This window comes from Telmatherina bonti (genome assembly GCF_933228915.1).
Source record: "Telmatherina bonti genome assembly, chromosome: 13".
Lineage (NCBI taxonomy): Eukaryota > Metazoa > Chordata > Actinopteri > Atheriniformes > Telmatherinidae > Telmatherina > Telmatherina bonti.
Genome location: NC_136611.1, coordinates 14,198,621 through 14,216,991, shown reverse-complemented (window position 1 = coordinate 14,216,991; position 18,371 = coordinate 14,198,621). Strand labels below are relative to the sequence as shown.

At 38.2% G+C, this 18,371-nt stretch overlaps 1 protein-coding gene across 1 annotated transcript in view; it reads right to left on the bottom strand.

Moving 5' to 3' along the window:
• dmxl1 (Dmx like 1) overlaps window positions 1–17,335 on the bottom strand; it is a gene marked incomplete at its 5' end in the record, with an annotated part of 50,083 nt that extends 32,748 nt beyond the window's left edge. Inside the window, 19 exons of the mRNA XM_079251606.1 lie at window positions 172–427; window positions 1,378–2,639; window positions 4,214–4,432; window positions 4,935–5,054; window positions 5,156–5,258; window positions 5,627–5,716; window positions 6,176–6,297; window positions 7,080–7,797; window positions 8,324–8,565; window positions 8,666–8,839; window positions 9,373–9,553; window positions 11,234–11,438; window positions 11,901–12,085; window positions 12,271–12,337; window positions 12,585–12,729; window positions 12,871–12,949; window positions 13,460–13,537; window positions 16,515–16,640; window positions 17,249–17,335. Coding sequence (XP_079107732.1) covers window positions 172–427; window positions 1,378–2,639; window positions 4,214–4,432; window positions 4,935–5,054; window positions 5,156–5,258; window positions 5,627–5,716; window positions 6,176–6,297; window positions 7,080–7,797; window positions 8,324–8,565; window positions 8,666–8,839; window positions 9,373–9,553; window positions 11,234–11,438; window positions 11,901–12,085; window positions 12,271–12,337; window positions 12,585–12,729; window positions 12,871–12,949; window positions 13,460–13,537; window positions 16,515–16,640; window positions 17,249–17,335 — 4,459 coding nt within the window. The remainder of the gene's footprint in view (window positions 1–171; window positions 428–1,377; window positions 2,640–4,213; window positions 4,433–4,934; window positions 5,055–5,155; window positions 5,259–5,626; window positions 5,717–6,175; window positions 6,298–7,079; window positions 7,798–8,323; window positions 8,566–8,665; window positions 8,840–9,372; window positions 9,554–11,233; window positions 11,439–11,900; window positions 12,086–12,270; window positions 12,338–12,584; window positions 12,730–12,870; window positions 12,950–13,459; window positions 13,538–16,514; window positions 16,641–17,248) is intronic.
• Between the last annotated feature and the right edge of the window lie 1,036 nt (window positions 17,336–18,371).

Below are 18,371 nucleotides of genomic sequence, written 5' to 3'. Positions count from 1 at the left end.
GGTTTAATCATGTTAAATCATGTTAAATGCGTTTATTGGATTCACATTCTGGCAAATGAAGATTGTCTTTGCTGTCAAACGGGGATATTTGCAGTGCCTTGCCTTATATAGGAATTACAAAAGTTTCATGATGACTATAATCCTACTTGAACTGCATGTTGTAAAACTCACCTAGCTGTGGCGTGTCCTCATCCGCTGCCAAAAGCGCGTACAAAGGCAGGGGAGGGACGGAGCTTATCTCTGTGTAGTCAGGGCTGGAGCTTTCTGCTTTGCTGAATATCTTCTGGTCCCTGGCTGTGCTACCTCCAACACTGATGGTACGAGAGCGCAAACGCTTTTCTGGATTGGTGGTGCTGTCTTTAAGCGTCACAATTTCCCCAGCAATGCATTTCACCAGGTGGGAGAGAATAGCTTTGGCACGATGAACCTTGGTATTGACAAAGTATGTAAAACATAAACTTCTTTAAAACAAGTTGGTTCATACTGCAGGTTTTAAAAAAAACAACACAACAAATGTATAAAAATTAATGACTGCGTCATATCAACTAGTAAAGGGGTTTGAATAAAAAGGAAGAGCTGTATGTGTTTTTATTCGATTGACAACAATTCATTGCATTCCCTTTAAACTTCTTGGGCCTATTACAAGCATCCAAAGAAAAGGCAACAGAGTAGTTGCTTGGAGTAGTTTTGATGAGAACAACTAAGGTACCATCACCCACAACCTCTCAAGCATTTATAAAACCCGATATAGACACACTGCAATGAAATGTGGGCAAATATGCGTAAATAATGCTCTCAGTACAAGCACCTCTGTTCCCAGTGAGTCAGTCAAAACAAACAACACAAGACTTGATTGTGTTTGACAATAGAGCAACTGCTTTGGTTAAGATTAGCTTTGCTCCTCTGGCTCACAACAATCACATGCGTTATGTTTATCTTATGTTTTCACTTCATTTTATTCACTGTAGCTTTCCATCTTTCCAAACCTGCCTGTAATACTTTCATGACAGTCAGTGGCTTTCATGTAAGATATCTGTGGCACATATGGGCCATTGTTGATCAAAATATTCTGCAATATTGATATTCATTGTTAAAAAGCAGAAACCATTGTGCACAAAAATGTTCACTGAAAAACCTTAACCTGTTACATAAAGTCAAATATTATGTTGGCATTTGATAGGTTTAACCTGGATACATGACATCTCTGTTGACATGGATGCATTCCCCTTATAGATTAATTCTATTGGCTGCATGTAGTATTCTATTAAGACATTTTCCACATGTGTACAAATTAAAAAAACAAAGAAACCTGGGTTGCACCATATTCAAAATGGCATTACACCAGTTGATAGTAACAGAGTAATTTATTTTATTTACCTTTCCAAGGTCCATGAGCTCCAGCAACTGTACGGGATGGTACTGGGGTAAAGTGGGGAAGAGTTGGTGAGCTGCCTCAAAAAGCCCAGCATCTTCCATCTCTACAGGCAGGTCGTAAACTGTTTTCTTTCCACTGAGTTTCTGAGCCAGACTCATCATTGATCTTGTCAGGGCCCTTTTGGGAGGAGCCAGTGCAGATGTGGGAGTCACAGAACTGAGACTTTCCTCTTGGCACTGTCGAACTGCTGAGACTATAGAGGAGAAGCTGCTGCTGATATCTGTGTCTTGGACGATTGCTGCATTTGGTTTGGGAGGTACTGGGGGCTGCCACTGGGAGTAGACGTGCATCTCACAGTCCATGCCCACCACCAAGATTCCATCTCGGACCCAGGAGAGGGAGACTGGGATAGGTAATGAACCTTCAACGGACGAAACCAGAGTGACCGATCGAAGCAGAACCAGGTGAGACAAGCTTTGGTCTCTACTGACATCAGTCGACAGAACCAGTTCTGGAGGCTTCCCAGACAGACGCCCATACATATAAATCTTTGTCCCAATACCAACAGTCAGAACATGTGATCCATCCTCTTGGGAGACCCAGTCTAAATGAACCAGGCTCTTACCAGAAGAACCCAGACAGTTCTCATTAGGCATAGAGAAGTCTATATTACATGGAATGTTGGCACTTCCAGCTGAACTGCTGCTAGGAGCAGAGTTGGAAGTTGGATCTGTGCTGTCCAACACTATGGTCTGCTCTAAAATCCATTGTGAACCACCAGTGGACTCACACTGGAAGATGCTGATGTGGACTGGTGGTTCTCGTGTGCTTGCTGGGTTATTGCTTAGAAGGAGACTGGGGCTTGGATGTATAGTTAGAGTTGGAATCACATGGGTGTTGTTGCAGTTTACATATGGAGAGGATGCCAAGGTAGGAGGAGAAGTTGGCAGTCCGTGAGAGCTTGGTTGAGGTGTTGAGTTCAGGGGTGTGTTTGGTGTTTGCCTGTAGGCAACCGCAAACCGTCCCGTGTGACAGCAGCTCACCTTGACCGGCCGACCGGGCACACTTACAGCGCTGCTATTAGGAAGTCTCTCCTCAACCAGGAGAGGCCACTCCTCCCATTGGTACACCAAATTGTCCAAACTGCAGGCCTCTGTTGAGACAGCGTTACACCTCCAGAAGCGCACCTTTCCATCAGAACAGGAAGTAGCGAGGAGGTAAGGCACACGACGAGCTGGTAGAGAACACGATGCACTCAAGTGACCTTAAAAGAAAAGCAACATTGAATATTATAAAGCAAGTTTTTCTTTTATCGTTTGTGCTCTAAAATGTAATACACCTAGAAAATGTAGGAAGCTCGGTAAAAACCCATGAATCCTTTCTGATCATGCTTTTTGATCATCTGACAAATAAATGAACACGACTGTCAGTCAGCTTATTTCAGTCTGTCAAAGTTTAAACTATTCCTCTTATTGTTTGATTTTGACAGTCATCCAGGCTTTCATCATACTGAGGTTTGAGTCAGTCTCTGCTGTTTCATCTGCAGTTCATTCAAAATGTGCCTCAACAGGCACATGTGCATCCAATCATCCCACCAATTTTAGATCTGCAATGGGTTTTAGAGGGCTCTTCATGATCTTGTTGTTTCTATATCTTTGTGAGCATCTTGGTTAACACCTTAACTTTTTGACCTGTTAACTGTACCAACTTCTTCCAGAGCACTTCTTAAGATCTGCTGACCAGATGATTCTGGTTGGTCTCAAGTCAAGCTAAAAATGTATCATGTGAGATTTTTTTTTTTTACTTTTTATCCCTAAACTGATTAACTGCCTTTCCCTCCACATCAGGACCTCACCAAAAACTTGTCTAAAAACAAAGTTTTACCCATTTGCTTCTAAATTAGTGAGGTTTTACGCAAAAGTCTGTTTTGAATGTGCTAATACATAAACTTGACTTTTGTTGAATTTCAAAAACCTGGATTTTCTAAAATAAATCTTATCAACATCCAATATCACACGGACAGAGCAAATCCTCCTTTTCTTTGTCAGTCATGTGTTTTAGTTAACTTAACAGTTATTGCAGCCTCCTCTTGCTGCCTGACAAAGTTGGCTATAAGCACAAAGGTAAACATCAAGAGCAGGAGTGGAAGAAGTGAAACTATTGTTGTTTTTGTTACAACTTAAAGGTCACGGGAAAGATGTTTTTCTTTGGTTGAAGAAATTGAAATGGCAGAATGGAAGTGTTCCAGTGGTTAAGTCTCCAATCTTTTCAATGCAATCTAGTTATCCTCTCACAATGAAATGTCCCTGGACCACAGCAAGAAGATTCTTACTCTGCAAGTCTAACAAACTTGATGCGTTTATTCTAAAAAAAACAGGAAAATACTGCATTAAAATGGAGGTTATTTCATTGATATGTTTGGATAAAAATTGGGGGGAAAAAAGTAACAAATTCCAGCAATTTTCTCTTTCTAACAAGAGCTAATGAGACTACTTTAAAGACACCCTACTGCTTGCTGTTTTTAATGCATCCTTGGGGAAGCTTTTTATTGCTCAGTATAGGAGCAGTAAAGTATTCCAATAAAGATAATCTAACCAGGGTCTTAAATTATGTCCTAACTGCGGCACCAGTTCTTTACATATTAAGTTAAATTTGCAACCTAAAATAAACACCTTAGCAGATGTGCATGTCAGTTCTCATTACTAGAAAAAGTGATCATCAACCACGCTATCTTAATATATAAAGAACTTAAAAACAAGGTTGTGGATAAACAAAGTGCTGTACAATAAAATGGAACTAAAATTAGATTAAAGAGCGCACAATCGTGTTGCTCCTCACCTGCCGAGGGGGTGATGCTGATAGCTTCCACCCCTGTTGGAAGAGTCATTTCTTGGCAGCACAGCTTGTTTGTTGAAAGGCTGAGGCGATAAGCACTCTGAAGATTGGAAGTGCAGGGTTTACTCTTCTGAATAACTGGAGAACTGAGTGCATCAAAGATGAACTGAGAGGTGTTCAGAGGAGAAGCTGGGGTGGTTTCCTTCTGCGTTGTGGTTTCCTCTGATGGGATAAAGACAGAAGAGCAGCTCAGACAAATTTCCATCAAAGCTACTCCACAAGATTCATTTTCACAGAATACTCTGGAACAGACACTGAAACTTCATCACCATGTGTAAACTGTGCAAGCAGATGTTACAGTACTGGTGGTCCTCAAACCATTACAGATTGCATCAAGTTAAAATACAGCAGAAAATGTGATTATGTGAAAACTCTGTGCAAGATGATAATGTCTCATCAAGTGTAACTGAGTGAAAAAACACTTAAAAGGAGTAACAAAATGTACAGTCAGTGCTGGATTTCAAAATGGCTTTGAAAACCAGGTCAATGAAGAACAAATTTAGCACTTAAAAGCAGAGTTGCTGCTCCTTTCGGGATAAGGAAAATTTCATAAAGTATCTCTTCTTGTTATGAAACTGTTTTTTTTTTAAGACTGCTGTTCACTAAAGTCGATTAAAAAAAATAAACAGGACAGAAAACATTCAGGAACAGAAGATTTGCTCACCCATGGTGACTGGGAGAGCTGCAAGATGGAGATGCCACATGTGGAGGAGTGAGCGGCCTGTTGGGGTCAACTCTACCACGACCAAAAAAAACCGTGCTGAGAAGGAGGGTTCAGTAGAGGCTGCAAAAAAAAAAAAACACAGAGAAACAGAGAAAATGCATTAATGCTGTAAGGTCCTGAGGAATCCTAAAACATATCTACATTAATAATATTATAGATACCTTTAAGAGGCGAATCAGGAGTTTTTGGTGTGTCCTCTGTTCTCACACTGCCAAGGATTAGATCCTCCTCAAAGACGTGCAGGAGCTGGGTCTCCTTCCCTTGCTGTTAAGAATGGCAGCAGGTGTGATCAAACTAAATAAAAAGCAGGCACTGAACAATTTTATCTACTATGGTGAGTATACGCAAAAATACAAAGACACCGGCTGTGCTCATGTCAAATATATGCATGCACATGCACACACGCTGCCCTAGGGGGACGAGAGAATGTTTGCTCTGCATCAGTTTTTGTTTATTCTAGTTTAACCTTTCAGAGACTCACATGACTACTGCAGAATATTTCCTACCATGAATGGTGTGGAACCCAGCTAAAACCTTTGTAATATTTCATTTAATACCTCCGCTTCAAGGTTTAGATTAAAAACAGAGACAAGAGAAAGGGCTAGCACAGACAGAGTGCCATGCATACTTACAAAGTCAGTGATGGCATCCAGTTCTATGATACAGCCTGGTTTTGCTGTGGACTGCTGACTGATAATGTTGAACACCTCACCAACATATTTCTGATGTGAAACAAATGAACAAAATATCTTGACATATTCAGAAATAAGTGTTGTAAAGCTGAAATGGTTTGCCTAAAGTGTAATGTCTGGGGAAGCTTTGGATCAAGTAACAGAGCAGTTTTTCTCGTAATCAGAAGCTTCTTCAGGCACTGTTATGAGTAAGCTGGTTCTTGGGGAACACACTAAAATGCAAGGGGCTACAGATAGTAAAGGTACATGTTTCTTTTTAGCTGAACTATGAATATTATGAGTTTGTATGTGAAAATATTAATAAAAACACACTGTAAATAACTCTGTAAGCTCCGACTAATAATAAGAAAAGAAAGACTAAGTGCAGATCATTAACTTTCAATATTCAGTCATGGAACTTTGCTATTGGTCTTATGATCCACATGTGGTATAATTCTGTTAGTTACACTTTGGTCCTAATTTGTTGAAAAAATCTTTTTAATGACTCACTGATATCTCAGGATTGGAGAGCTCACTCAGGAGTTTCTTAGCCTCGATAACGGCCTGATAGAGCCTCAGTGATTGGCCATCACTTGCAACAAAGCAGGCGCTGGGGGAGTTACAGTACACACCTAAAGACAGAAGATGAACAGAAGTAATGAATGCAGAGTGCTGAGATTCACCAAGTCTAAACAACTTCAGAAAAATCCAATCCACTTTATTTATAAAGCACATTTTTAAACATGCAGCACAGAGTCAAATATCACAAAATAAAAATAACATAATAAAGTAATTAAAATAGACAGAACAGGTAGAACAATTTAAAATAAATAAATACCCAATAAAATAACATTAAAAAAATTAAAGACACAAAGGACTGCACAACTTATGCAGTGTTAAAAGTAAAAAAATAAAAGTGCGCCTTTATACGAGACTTAAAGCACTCCACTGTGGAGGCAATTCGGACATGGAGGGGCAGAGCATTACAGGGTCTCAGACCGACTACAAAGAATGCCCCGTCTCCTCTAATAGTCTACATCTCTGAATGCAGAAATGTGTAAAGTGTTATGAGACCATGTATCCATTATAAAAATAGCATCTTAATTGAAGTTTTAAAGTGAAATCGGGTGCTTTCACAAGTGTTGTAGTTATATACAAATGAAAATGAAGTGACATAAAAACTGCTCTAAAATGTATGATTTAATGTCCAAATATCAGTCACTCAGTTAAAGTTGATCTTTCAGAAATAAATGGGTGTATTTTCCTTATTGTGAAATAACTAATATAACTTCTGGTTAACAAGAATAAACAAATAAATAAATAAGAAGCTGTGTTTACTTAAACGGTTACGCTTCAAAAGAAACTGAATAAAGTACAGAGCAATCTACAAATAATTTAAAGAAAAAATTCTCACCTAGACAGCTGCTGGGAATGAGTGTGGGCAGCCAGGCTACATTAGCAAACGCTGATGCGTGAAGAGAATTTATTCTCGCAAGCTCAGAGACCCCGCCTGACAGAGACAGGGGACCAACCGGGTCCACTCGCCATAAAATCAGCTCGCTGTAGATTGCGTTGGGATCCTGAGAAACCCCGCCTAAGGACACCCGGCTAGGTCGTGACCCACAAGGCAGAGATGTGGAATAAGAGACACCAGTGGAGTAGGCCTCTGGAGGAGCCAGAATACTGTCTGCCTCTGGGGTCCTCAAGGCATTATGGTGTGAGGTGGTGAGGAGGAGAGGGAGTACCGAGTGACAGGCCAGGTCATTGAGGTGGAAACGGTGGCCACAGTAGCGAGATTTGTGAGAAACGCTGAGCACGGTGGAGAAAGCAGAGTCCTCTGCAAAACTGACCGCCCACTGATTTAGAGAGCCGTCGTCATGTTTGGAGATCATGAGCACGTTTGGGGTGAAAATGCTGAGACGAAGACTACTGCCAGGTGCGGCTTTTCCTTGACCTCCGTAGCTTATTAGAGCAGATTTGTTTTGAGTCAAAGAGCTCCCAGGGAGCCGCTGTCTGCCATGCTGGATGGCCAAGTCCACATTCTTGTTGCAGGCATACATGACCACACTGTGGCTCAGAGAGATTGCATCACCTGTAGGGAACGCTACAGGAATACGGGATACAAATGACACCTAAGAGAGGGAGGGGGGGGCATCACAGCAATGTAATCCAAAGTAAGTAAAATTGTAATATTGCATCTAGTAATAACAACTCATCAATCTACAGATAACATGTAATATAGCTTTAACAAAGGAGTTCAAGTAGAAACAAAACGTAAAAACTCTTATTTCCATTAAAAAGAAGTCAGAATGACAAGGTTTGCAAATTATAATCCAAGATATTATCTATTCCACCTAACCTAGGCAGCCTGGCTTGAATCTATCTAAATGTCTATGAAACCTGGGACTCCTTTAACTAACCACTGTCATGCAATTCCCACCATTTTACACACCAGTTAGGATATAATTGCACAGAAGCCCTTACGATTCATTTTTAATGAGTAATACTGTCCACATGTTTCACTGCTGCAATGCGTGTAATGATTTGTGGACAAGAAATTTAAATAGTTTGTTAATAAGATAACAGAATAACTTAATTAAATAATTAAAACATAATAGTGTTCAGTGTATATATAATAGAGCATTAATGGAAACCTACCTGTGCTTGCCTGAACATGCCTGGGTGGTATTCATCTAGCCAGTCCACATTCCAAACTAACAAGGAGCCATCCATTGGATGTATACTGAACAGCATGTCAGCTCCTTTATTCCACTCCTCTAATAAAACATCCACTTGGTGCTCAACAGCAGCGAAAGGAAGCTCCGCACCCTCAAACCCTTGGGGCTCAGTTGGTCTGCTACTGTTATCTTCTTCATCAAAGTTATCTTCATCTTCAGGTTCTAGAAAATAACGCAGACCAGGAAAAGCCAACATTATGCCAAAGTCCAATGTTTATCCTGTAGTTTAGTTTGATGTCTGACAGTAAACTGTTTTTTGTACCTTCATTTGGGCAGTCATTTTGTTCTAAACTGCCTCTGAGCTGCTGCAGGAAGACTTCCATGGCTAAGGTGAAGTTAAGCTCCTTGTTGTTGAGCCAGTGGACAGTAAATGGACTTCCAGGCTCCTCATCATCCACAGCATTCATAGAGGAGATGGAGGGCAACAGGGGAATGTCTGAGAATCGTTTGAAAGTAGATTTATTTTAAAAAATAAAAATATTATGAACAGCTGCAGAGATACTGGATAGAAATATGTTGCAGTATGTTAACATTCATAAATATAAATGTGCTTTGTAGTTTCTACACTTAAACATAGTTCAAGCAATCCTACAAGACTTCTTACCCTCAAGGCAGAATCAAGCTACAAGTTTTTGCCCAAATTTAGGTCAAATTAAGCTGACCCTCAAAAACCACAAAGAAAACAAAATACTCATAACCACTCCAAGAGGCTCTGAGCAGAGAAGCTTACTGGAATTTTACAAAACAGATTGAGGCAATGTGAAGAAGAAGAAGAAGAAGAAAAAATAAATACTGTTTCTGTGGAAACAAAACAGAGGTGAAACTCTCTGACCTGCAGTGGATTTTGTTTAAGCGGGCTGAATAATGTGTCTTAGACTTTAAGCATAACTTGGACTATTGCAAAGTCTTAAATAAGCCAGAAAGTTTGAATAATTTGGTGAAGAAAAAGATGCAGTGGGAGAGTCTAACCTGTGGCTGGATTGATGCTTGCAGCGATGTGGAAGTGGCAGAGAGCGTTAGCATGGGGCATCCCACTGTTGCTCCTCTTATGATTGTAATGTTGGTTCTGATGGTGAGGCAGGCATCCAGTCAGCGAGGGCTGGGGAATATCCCGATAAAAGGAGGAATGCCAGGATTCTTGAAAACTGAACTGTGAAGAAAACATTCATCAAGTTTATTAGAGGTTTTCACCTGCAACTGGAAATGGACTAAGAGTAGATTTCAATCTCAACAGATATAAAGAACCTTAAAAAACTTCAAAGTGAATAATATTAAATACTTTTCTTACACCTATTACATGTTATAGGATAAAATGGTGAAAATAGTTTTACTTTGTACAGGAGGTTGCAGTAAATTAGACACTTCATGAAAGCTAAAGGTTTTCACTTTTCTCCTCTTTGCTCTCGCTCTGCTTTGGTAAATGAGTGTTTCTCTTAGAGATGGATATTTAATTAAATGTTTCTGATGTTTGAACTGTAATTAAGTCACAAAGCCACAGAAAACCTCTCACTGTGGGAAAGTGGTTGACATTAAAGGACAGTATAAGCAGTAGGTTGTGTAACACTCACAAAGACAAATTGAAAGCTTAAGATTCGGTTAACGGTCACACCGAGTTGAAGCTTCAGTTAAAGCTCAATGCCTAATTCTCTCAAATTAAACCAAAGTTGCCATCATTTGCTGACCAAAAGGGCGAATGGCTTCAAGTTTGCTCATGACTCCTGCACAGCAGTCTGAACGCTTGTTAACCGCCACCTGACCCTGGATGTATTATTATAATGTATAACATTCAGTCACAAAAACCTCTAAAAATGTGTTCATATAGGTAGAAAGAATTAAACTGTGGTGGAGGATACTCTAAAGACATTTCTTATTAAGAAAGGCTTCATTACTTTAATTCGTATTTTGGATTTGTCATCCATTCAGCCTTAGTGAGAAAAACTGATCTGAAAATAAACACAGCCTTCCTCAAACATCTAGCACAGTCTGATTTATAATGAATAATTCCACACAGGTAGTCTTGCAGATTGTCCTCAAGGCACAGAAGAAATTTGCATATCTATGTTTCCTGTAATCTAATGTCCCCTGGGCTTTTAAAGAATCAGTGAGACCTATAACCGCAATAAATGTTCAAGCTGAAGGGGATCTTGGTACTGCTTTTGGTTACTTTAGGGGGGGGTTGGGGGATGGGGTATGGTGGTTGAGCAGTGAGCTACAACTTACATCATTTGTCATTACATTAAAAGAAAAGAAATCAGAATCCAGATGTATCAGCAAGGTCAGTGTCAGATATTCATTAAACTACTGATGACTTAAATAGACAAGTTAGGTCTGAATAGAAGGAGGTAAAAATCTGACACTTACTGAGATCTACCCACTTAGAGCTAAAGAAAAACAAGTTTATTCAATTTAGCAGTTAAAGAAAAAGCAGGAAGAGAAAATGTTTTTAATTTAACGATTAGACTATGAAATACAACCAGGATTTTTTTCTTTTTCTTTTATCGTTTCAGGGTTTTGGCTTTTATGCTAATTTTCTTTTTTTTAAAAACAAAAAACAAAAAAAAAACATTTTGACATGATTAATCTTTCCTTTTAGCATCATCCAGCCTCTGTTGGTTTTGGGTTTTTAGCTCTGTCTTAGCCCTTTTCCTCTGTGTCGTTTGAGTTGCTTCCCCACAACAAATAATCAGTTTATATCAGTAGCTAAATGTTTAAATGTTCATGACTGAAACTGTTATTACTAAACTGATTTACTAGATTATATTCACTCTAGTAAAGTTTGCTTAAATTAACAGGCAGCCTTTTTTCAAGCAAAAAAACCAGAGTCACTTACTTCCTGTGTTGTTGCGCCTTGTGTTTTTCCATTGCAGCTGTTTTTCCAAGATGAGGCAGCATATCTAGGTGTTTCACCATTTTGGCCAGAAGTGTGGTTGTTATGGTGACCAGACAGGAGGCTGTCACCAGGCAACAACGTCTCTGCCCAAAGTCGACAAACGCTGTCCTTACAGCAGGTGAGCAGAACATTACAGACTGCACCTCTTTTTGGAGAGAAAAACACAAAACAAGGTAAGAATGAAGAGTTAACACCGATCTCTGCTGGAGAATATTGTACTTTCACTCATCAATAATGCTTTTATAAATCTACACCAAAAAGAAAAATGCGAGCTGAATGAGAATGAAGTGAAGAACAAGTCAAGCATAATATTAGGTGAAAGACAGTGAATTGGATGTTATCTGTAATGCAGAATTTAATACAGCATGACACAAAACACTCATTACGGTAAACAGCGCATTGTGTTTAAATGAACAGTAAATGAGGTTATGCAAAGTGAAGACTGAGGTGAAATGCTGGAAGCTCTTGATTTATTGGTTCTACTATTTATTTATTTTCTCATGGTTATGCAGCTTAATAGGCTAATGTTAAAATGTATCAGAGGAATAAAGAAATTATACAAGGCAGTGGAGAGGGCTCATATATGTGTAAAGATAAGTGTTCATACCGTGGCATATGCTTGCTCGTCTTCCTCCAAGAGAACCCAGTAACTGAGCGGGGATGGGCCAGATAGATGAAGGAAAAGGCCAGTTCTCCCTGGACACTCACACTAGCTTCTGGAGGTGTGAATAACCTGGCAACACCTGATTTCCACTTGCTGGTACTGTACCACACCTTTACCAAGCAGTCATCCTAAAAAGGAGGAACAGAAACAGGATGTTGCTATTTCTTAGTCAACTGGTTATCAAACAAAAAATCAGTCATAAGTCAGCTACTAAATATACTGGAGTATTGTGTCCACATAAAAAATATATCTTAGATTCTCTTTTGCATCAAAATGTATACAGGTTTAGCATCTCCAGGTAAAAGCCCCTCACCTGTCCAGCTGTAGCAAAGAATTCCCCGTCAGGAGAAAATTTCATAAAACTGACTGGTGAAGCAGTCCTTCATACAGGAAAAAAGACAAATAAAGTGAGTTAATCATATTAATAATAATAATAATAATAATAACAATAATAATAATAAAAAATTAAACAAACAGTGCACAATAAGACATGTACATAGAGAAAATTATGAGAAAAACACATCAGGTAAAAAAAAAAAAAAAGATAAAAAACAGTAGTTTAATCAAAATCTCAGCTGACAGCAGAAAATACCATTATTCAAGGATTTGGAACATCTCTATTCTTACTTGCTCTGCCAGATACACCTCCAGGCAGAATTAGAGTCTTGCATGGTCATTTCTGCTTGTTTTCCTCTTTCCTCCTCTTCATTTTTTCCACCATCAATGTTAGACCATAACTGGAGGCTACTAGAGCCTGTTAAGAGAGTACTACCTGCGCACAGAAAAATACTTTTAAAGAAAGAAAGTGTCGATACATTGCAGAGAAGATTTATATGCTGGAATAATTATTAACTCTTCCTCTAATTGTGGACATGAATGTGTTGTGCTGAGACGGCGTGATGCATTTAAGTACCTGTGGGGTGCCAGGCCAGGTTCCGTACCATAGACTCCAATACAAACTGACCAGTCTTCTGCCACTGGCAGCTCAATTTCTGAACAATGAAAAACGTTAACATTTAAATCAAAACTTTTTTTGTTAGACTTGGAAAAAGTTTAGAATGAATTGTTTCCTTAAGCCAACTATTTCAGTGGTACTGCAATTGCAGCAATTACACAAGCAACAGCTGGTTTCATGTGAGTCCCATGTGAGCAGACCGCATGGATTGCAATGAAAAAATACAGAACTTCTGCAAAACAGAAGCAGTAGCTGCATTTCTGATTATCTAAAAGGAAACAGTGTTTGCAGGCAGGATCTTCATTCACAGTTGAGCAATAACAAAACATTCAAGATAATAATTACTGTAAGACTTATATAAATTGTGTGTGACTATGTGTCTGGAAAACATATTCTCCTGTGAAATTTACTGCATGTCACTTTATTTTAGCTGGTTCTGAAGAACGCATTCAGTTTATTCCAAACATTCAGAGAGTTTCCTCAGAAAGACGATATTTGTTCTGTGGTTCATCTGAGTATTACTGACTGTATGATGCATGTTACCTACAGACAATGAAGTGTCCTTCTGATCCGAGAGCTGAACAGGCTTAAACACGCACACAATGCTTCCATAGGAAGCTGCAATCTGTCCGGAGTAAAGCAAAGACAAATGTTAGACAGGCGGTCCTCGGTTTACGAACAATTTCTGTTCATACGCCGCGGCAGAACCCCAAATTCCACATAAGTTGGATTTTTACCCTTAAATACCAGCTAAATAGCCCTTTAATCACTAAATAACAATCTAAATACATGTAATATACATCATATTAATGGAAAAACAGTACAGGCAATTCAAATAGACATTCAAATTGAAATAAGCATTTTTTTAAATTTATATTTATTTAAAAGTCTAAACGACGGAAGTCGAGAAACACACAACCCGAGAATTGCCTGTACACATATTATGCTCCAGTCAGATTAATTATCCCCCCATAAAAAAGTAAAAAAGAGTAATTTTATAAACTGTAAATTACTTTAAACATTTTCTATACAAAAACATAATTATGAACAGCCAGAGAACAGAAATAGATCAATAGACTAAATATAAAACACATCTTGTGAATCCTTCCTGTGAATAGTGCCTGAACAACAAGCTAAATATGTTTTTTAGTATCTAACAATCAAGTGTTGAGTTAGCAAGATTCTATGTCATATGCATAGACATGATTATGTCTTCCATGATTAATTAGAGCTACATGTTAAAGTGTTAGCTAGGGAAGACACAGAAAAATAATTACTTTGCAAATGGCTTAAAATTTCCATGGTCATAAAAAAAACCCTGTATCTTTAACTGGGTGAATAATGTGCTAAGAATCAAAGGAAAAACAGAATATTCTGAAGTAGTGAATCACTTGCGGTGAGCTGATGTGCCCCTACATGAAAGCATTCACAGATGGAAACGCTTCTGCAAATACAACTGGTCAGGCAAATAAAAATCCACGCTTCATCTTAAGGTCAAACCTCAAGATTCACATTTAACACCACACATTTAATTATATTTGAGCAGAAAGCCTGATTTCACGTGGTTAGACCTGTACAAGAGCATATACTGCAGAAAGCTGTGGGAAGTAGTTACACTCATACCAGACTGTTTTATAATAGCAAAACATTTATGATAAAACATTATATTTCCTTCTCTGTGATGATCGACTCTTCTTTGGCCTGAACTAAAGAGGCATTTCTGCTTTTACTAGTTTAATGTTGTCTGCAAACTGTTACTCTGCATTTGCTGTGATTTAAAGAGAAGGTGCTTTAATGCAAACCAGTTTAGAAATGTCTCAAAACAATGCAGTACTATTTTATTATACCTAATTATACTCTTCACAACAATTCATTTAAAAAATATATGCATTTCATAGCAGTAGAGTCTTGCTCTTGGTGTGCGTTAAACTTGAACAAATTAGTGAACAGGACGTACTGCTGAAACTAATAGCATTGCAAATATCACTGTGAGCACAGGCCAATAAAGTGGAACTGGCAAAGCATACCAACTTAGCATTCTTAAACAGATGCTAGACCATGCTGGAGGCATGTGTGGGTACTTTGGACCCAACTGAATTGGATTAAACATCACGAGGGAAGCAAGAAAAGACTGAGTGAGCATTTTTCATTTCTATCAGGTCTGTGTGCTGTTCAGCAAAGCTACCTCCCCAGTTAAAACAATAAATCCAGATTACTGATGACTTCAGCCTTTATTATCTTTATAATTAAGTTTATGCAGTTGTAGCAATCCTGGATTTGTCCTTTGCAGCTGATCACAGTTGTATTACTCAATGTTACTAAATTGATTGCGATTTAAAAAACTTTACCACTTCTTATTACTAAATGCTACACACTGCTTCTGGAAATTTTTCAGTTTATGAAATTAATACAATGCAAAACGCTGAAGCAGAATCCAATACACGTTTGTACATTGGTAAGATAGCATAAAAACTACAAAAGTTTTTACTAATTAAAATCTACACAGTCCCCCAGAAATTAAAGATTCAGTCAAACTTATTTACAGCTTTTCCATCATAAAAGCTCCCAGCAGCCCAGCATAACTCCAAGTCCAGGTTCATGTTCATAGATAGAGATATCAAAACTCAGTAAAAATCACTAAATAAATTCTACCTGTAGCAAGAGAAAACTGTAGACAGAAAAGACCTTGCACTGCCTCTACAGAGATAAAAAGTACATCAAACTTCAAAAGACACCATTGAGTCTATATCAACCTACCAAAAACAAATATGTCATATCTGTGGTTTTAAATAAAAAAAAACACAAATATCACAACAAAACCTTTAGTAATACAAACATTTTAAACCAGTTTGGTAACTGTGCCACTGAAACTGTGAAATCAACAAATATGAATTGTTGTACTACTTCTGGCTTTCTTGGTTGTTTTTTCTGCCCTTACAGCTGCTGACAAGAAGCCCGTGTTCATTAAACCACCCTTTGATGTTGCCTTTCCTGAAAACACACGATGCCAACACATGAAGAGCAAGAGTTTGGCACTAATTTGCTGTGCAAAAGAGCTCCAGTTAACCTACAGAAAAAAATACTAAAGAATTTAATACTTAAACTAAATATGAACTATGAACTTAGCTTTATGTGGCCCCACTTGTGTGGTCATTACAATGAGGCAAAGTCAAAGAAGAACTCAGACATTTTCTGCTCTGTGCTTTTTCAGATTAAGTCTGGACTTAATCTGGATTTAAGAGATTTTTGTCTCTTTTCCCTGCCATGCTGTAGTCTGATTTAACAACTGACACAGGCGAAGGATGAACCTTATACATTACAATTTTGGCTAATGGTACAACTGTCAATTATTTTCTTTACTGATTAACATGGCAGTTACTTTCATGATTGACTGGTTATTCGTATGGGCTTTAAAAGACAGCAAATAATGGAAAAGCCCCCCTAAGATAAAGCAAAATGAATGTAACCAATTTTTGTGAACATTACAACAGTTTTAAGAATTTGATCATCCCAAATTGTGTATCATTTATGTACAAAAATATATAATAATACTTTCAGTCCTGTGGAGCAAAAAGGACCGAGCACCTTTCAGTTATTCTTACCTGTCCACCCTGGAGCGAACAGTCGACACAGCCGACCTGGATGTTACCATGTTTGGCCCCTGGGATGATCTGCAGCCGTTCAAAATTGCTACCCAAAATCACCACATCACAACCCGACGCATAAGCCTATGAAGACACAGAGACAGAGAAAAACGGGGTGAAAGATGACGACGACACTTTAGACTTACCCAAAGAGAATTTTTTAAGGGTCACATGACCTGAACTTGCTCCAGAGTCAGTGTCAATGTATCAGACATGCCAGCATATGACCGCTCTGGAGTTCAAGCAGACAAGATTAGATTTATCTGCTCTATTTCTGTTGTTCTCCAAAGAAAATACTCATATGAGCTGTGATTCATTATGACTGAACCTCCTTTACAAGAGGATATAAGGGAGTAGCATCTTATTGTTTTCGTTAAGATGAGAGACAAAGCAGGAAGATGTGATAGTTCAGTATTTCCAATGCATAATAAAGTTCCAAATAATAAAATAAATCCTTTTAAGGATTAGTAATAAAGGGAAGTAAAGATTTACCTGCTAAGCTGATTTAAAAAACAAACAAACATCTGCTATGAAGAAGGTTGATTGGAGCCATGTGTTTTCTTTGCATGGGGGAACAGTACAACGAACAAAAATTCATTCAGCTTTGTGACAAATCAGTTTGACCACCCCCCAAGAATCAGAGCATCCAAAGTGCTGGGGAGGAAATATTTCCAGAGCTTGAAATATCTTACCGTGAAAGGCACATTGTTGATGCTCCCAACAGAGAAACAATTGTCCCCCGGGTTGACAGCCCCTGTGAGGACTTGATGAAGATTCATGGCTTCTGTTTAAACTCCACAAACGTTCTGTCCTCTTCACTCTTTTTCTGTTTTTGTTATAAAACCCTCCCACTTCAGGTAAGATTAATGAGAAACCATGGGAGGGATAAATTCATCTTTGGAGCTGGCTGGTTACTTCAAGCCAGTATCCCTATAGAATGAAGAGAAGGGAGAAATGTAAAGATAAAATGAGATGTTGCAGCAAAAAAACAGGCTTACTGATATCTAAATATTGACCGATTTTTTTCCTAGAGCACAGCCTTAGTAGTTTAATATAAAATTTGTGCTTAGCAATTGGTAGTGTTATTTTTACTTCATCAAATAAACATGTGTAATTGTCAGATAGCAAAACACTGCCTATATTGCACTGAATGACAAATAAAACGACTAGCCATGCTCCACACAACACATAGTATCCATACATGTTTGAAATAAAAACAATTTTTAATCAAAGATAAAAAAAAAAATTGCACAGCACTTTTCAGTATTTGGTTATTCATGCCAAATCATATAGTCAGTGTCATAAATCCTTGCACATCAGAGATGTCTCCAACATTGTGCAGGTCAGACAGAATCGGTATGTGTTATTATTAACATTCATGTTGTAGCATATTTTACACAAATGGCAAAAAGTGAGAGAAAGTATTCTGTAAATAGAAGTGCTTGGAAACTGGGTCAATGGTTACTAAAAATAAACTGTTCTTTTTTTTTTTTTTTTTTTTTTTTTTAAAGAAAACAGAGATGAACAATGGATAGAGGCATCAAAGCTATTTTGATCCCAGTGACCTTCCTCCTCATGTATAATGCATGCCTTTGCTATTTCAGCTGTTTTAGAGGTCATAATCAATAACTTTTGTGTAGAATACATGAACCCAAAATGAAAACTGTCAAAGTTGTCAGGGGGAATAGGAAGGTAAATGATCCCCAAGATTATTAGAAACTCTGGGAGTAAATATTAAGGACGACTTCATAAACAAAACAAAAAAACAATGTAACGCCCTATAAGGAAGGTGATTGTTTTATATCTGATGCTTTA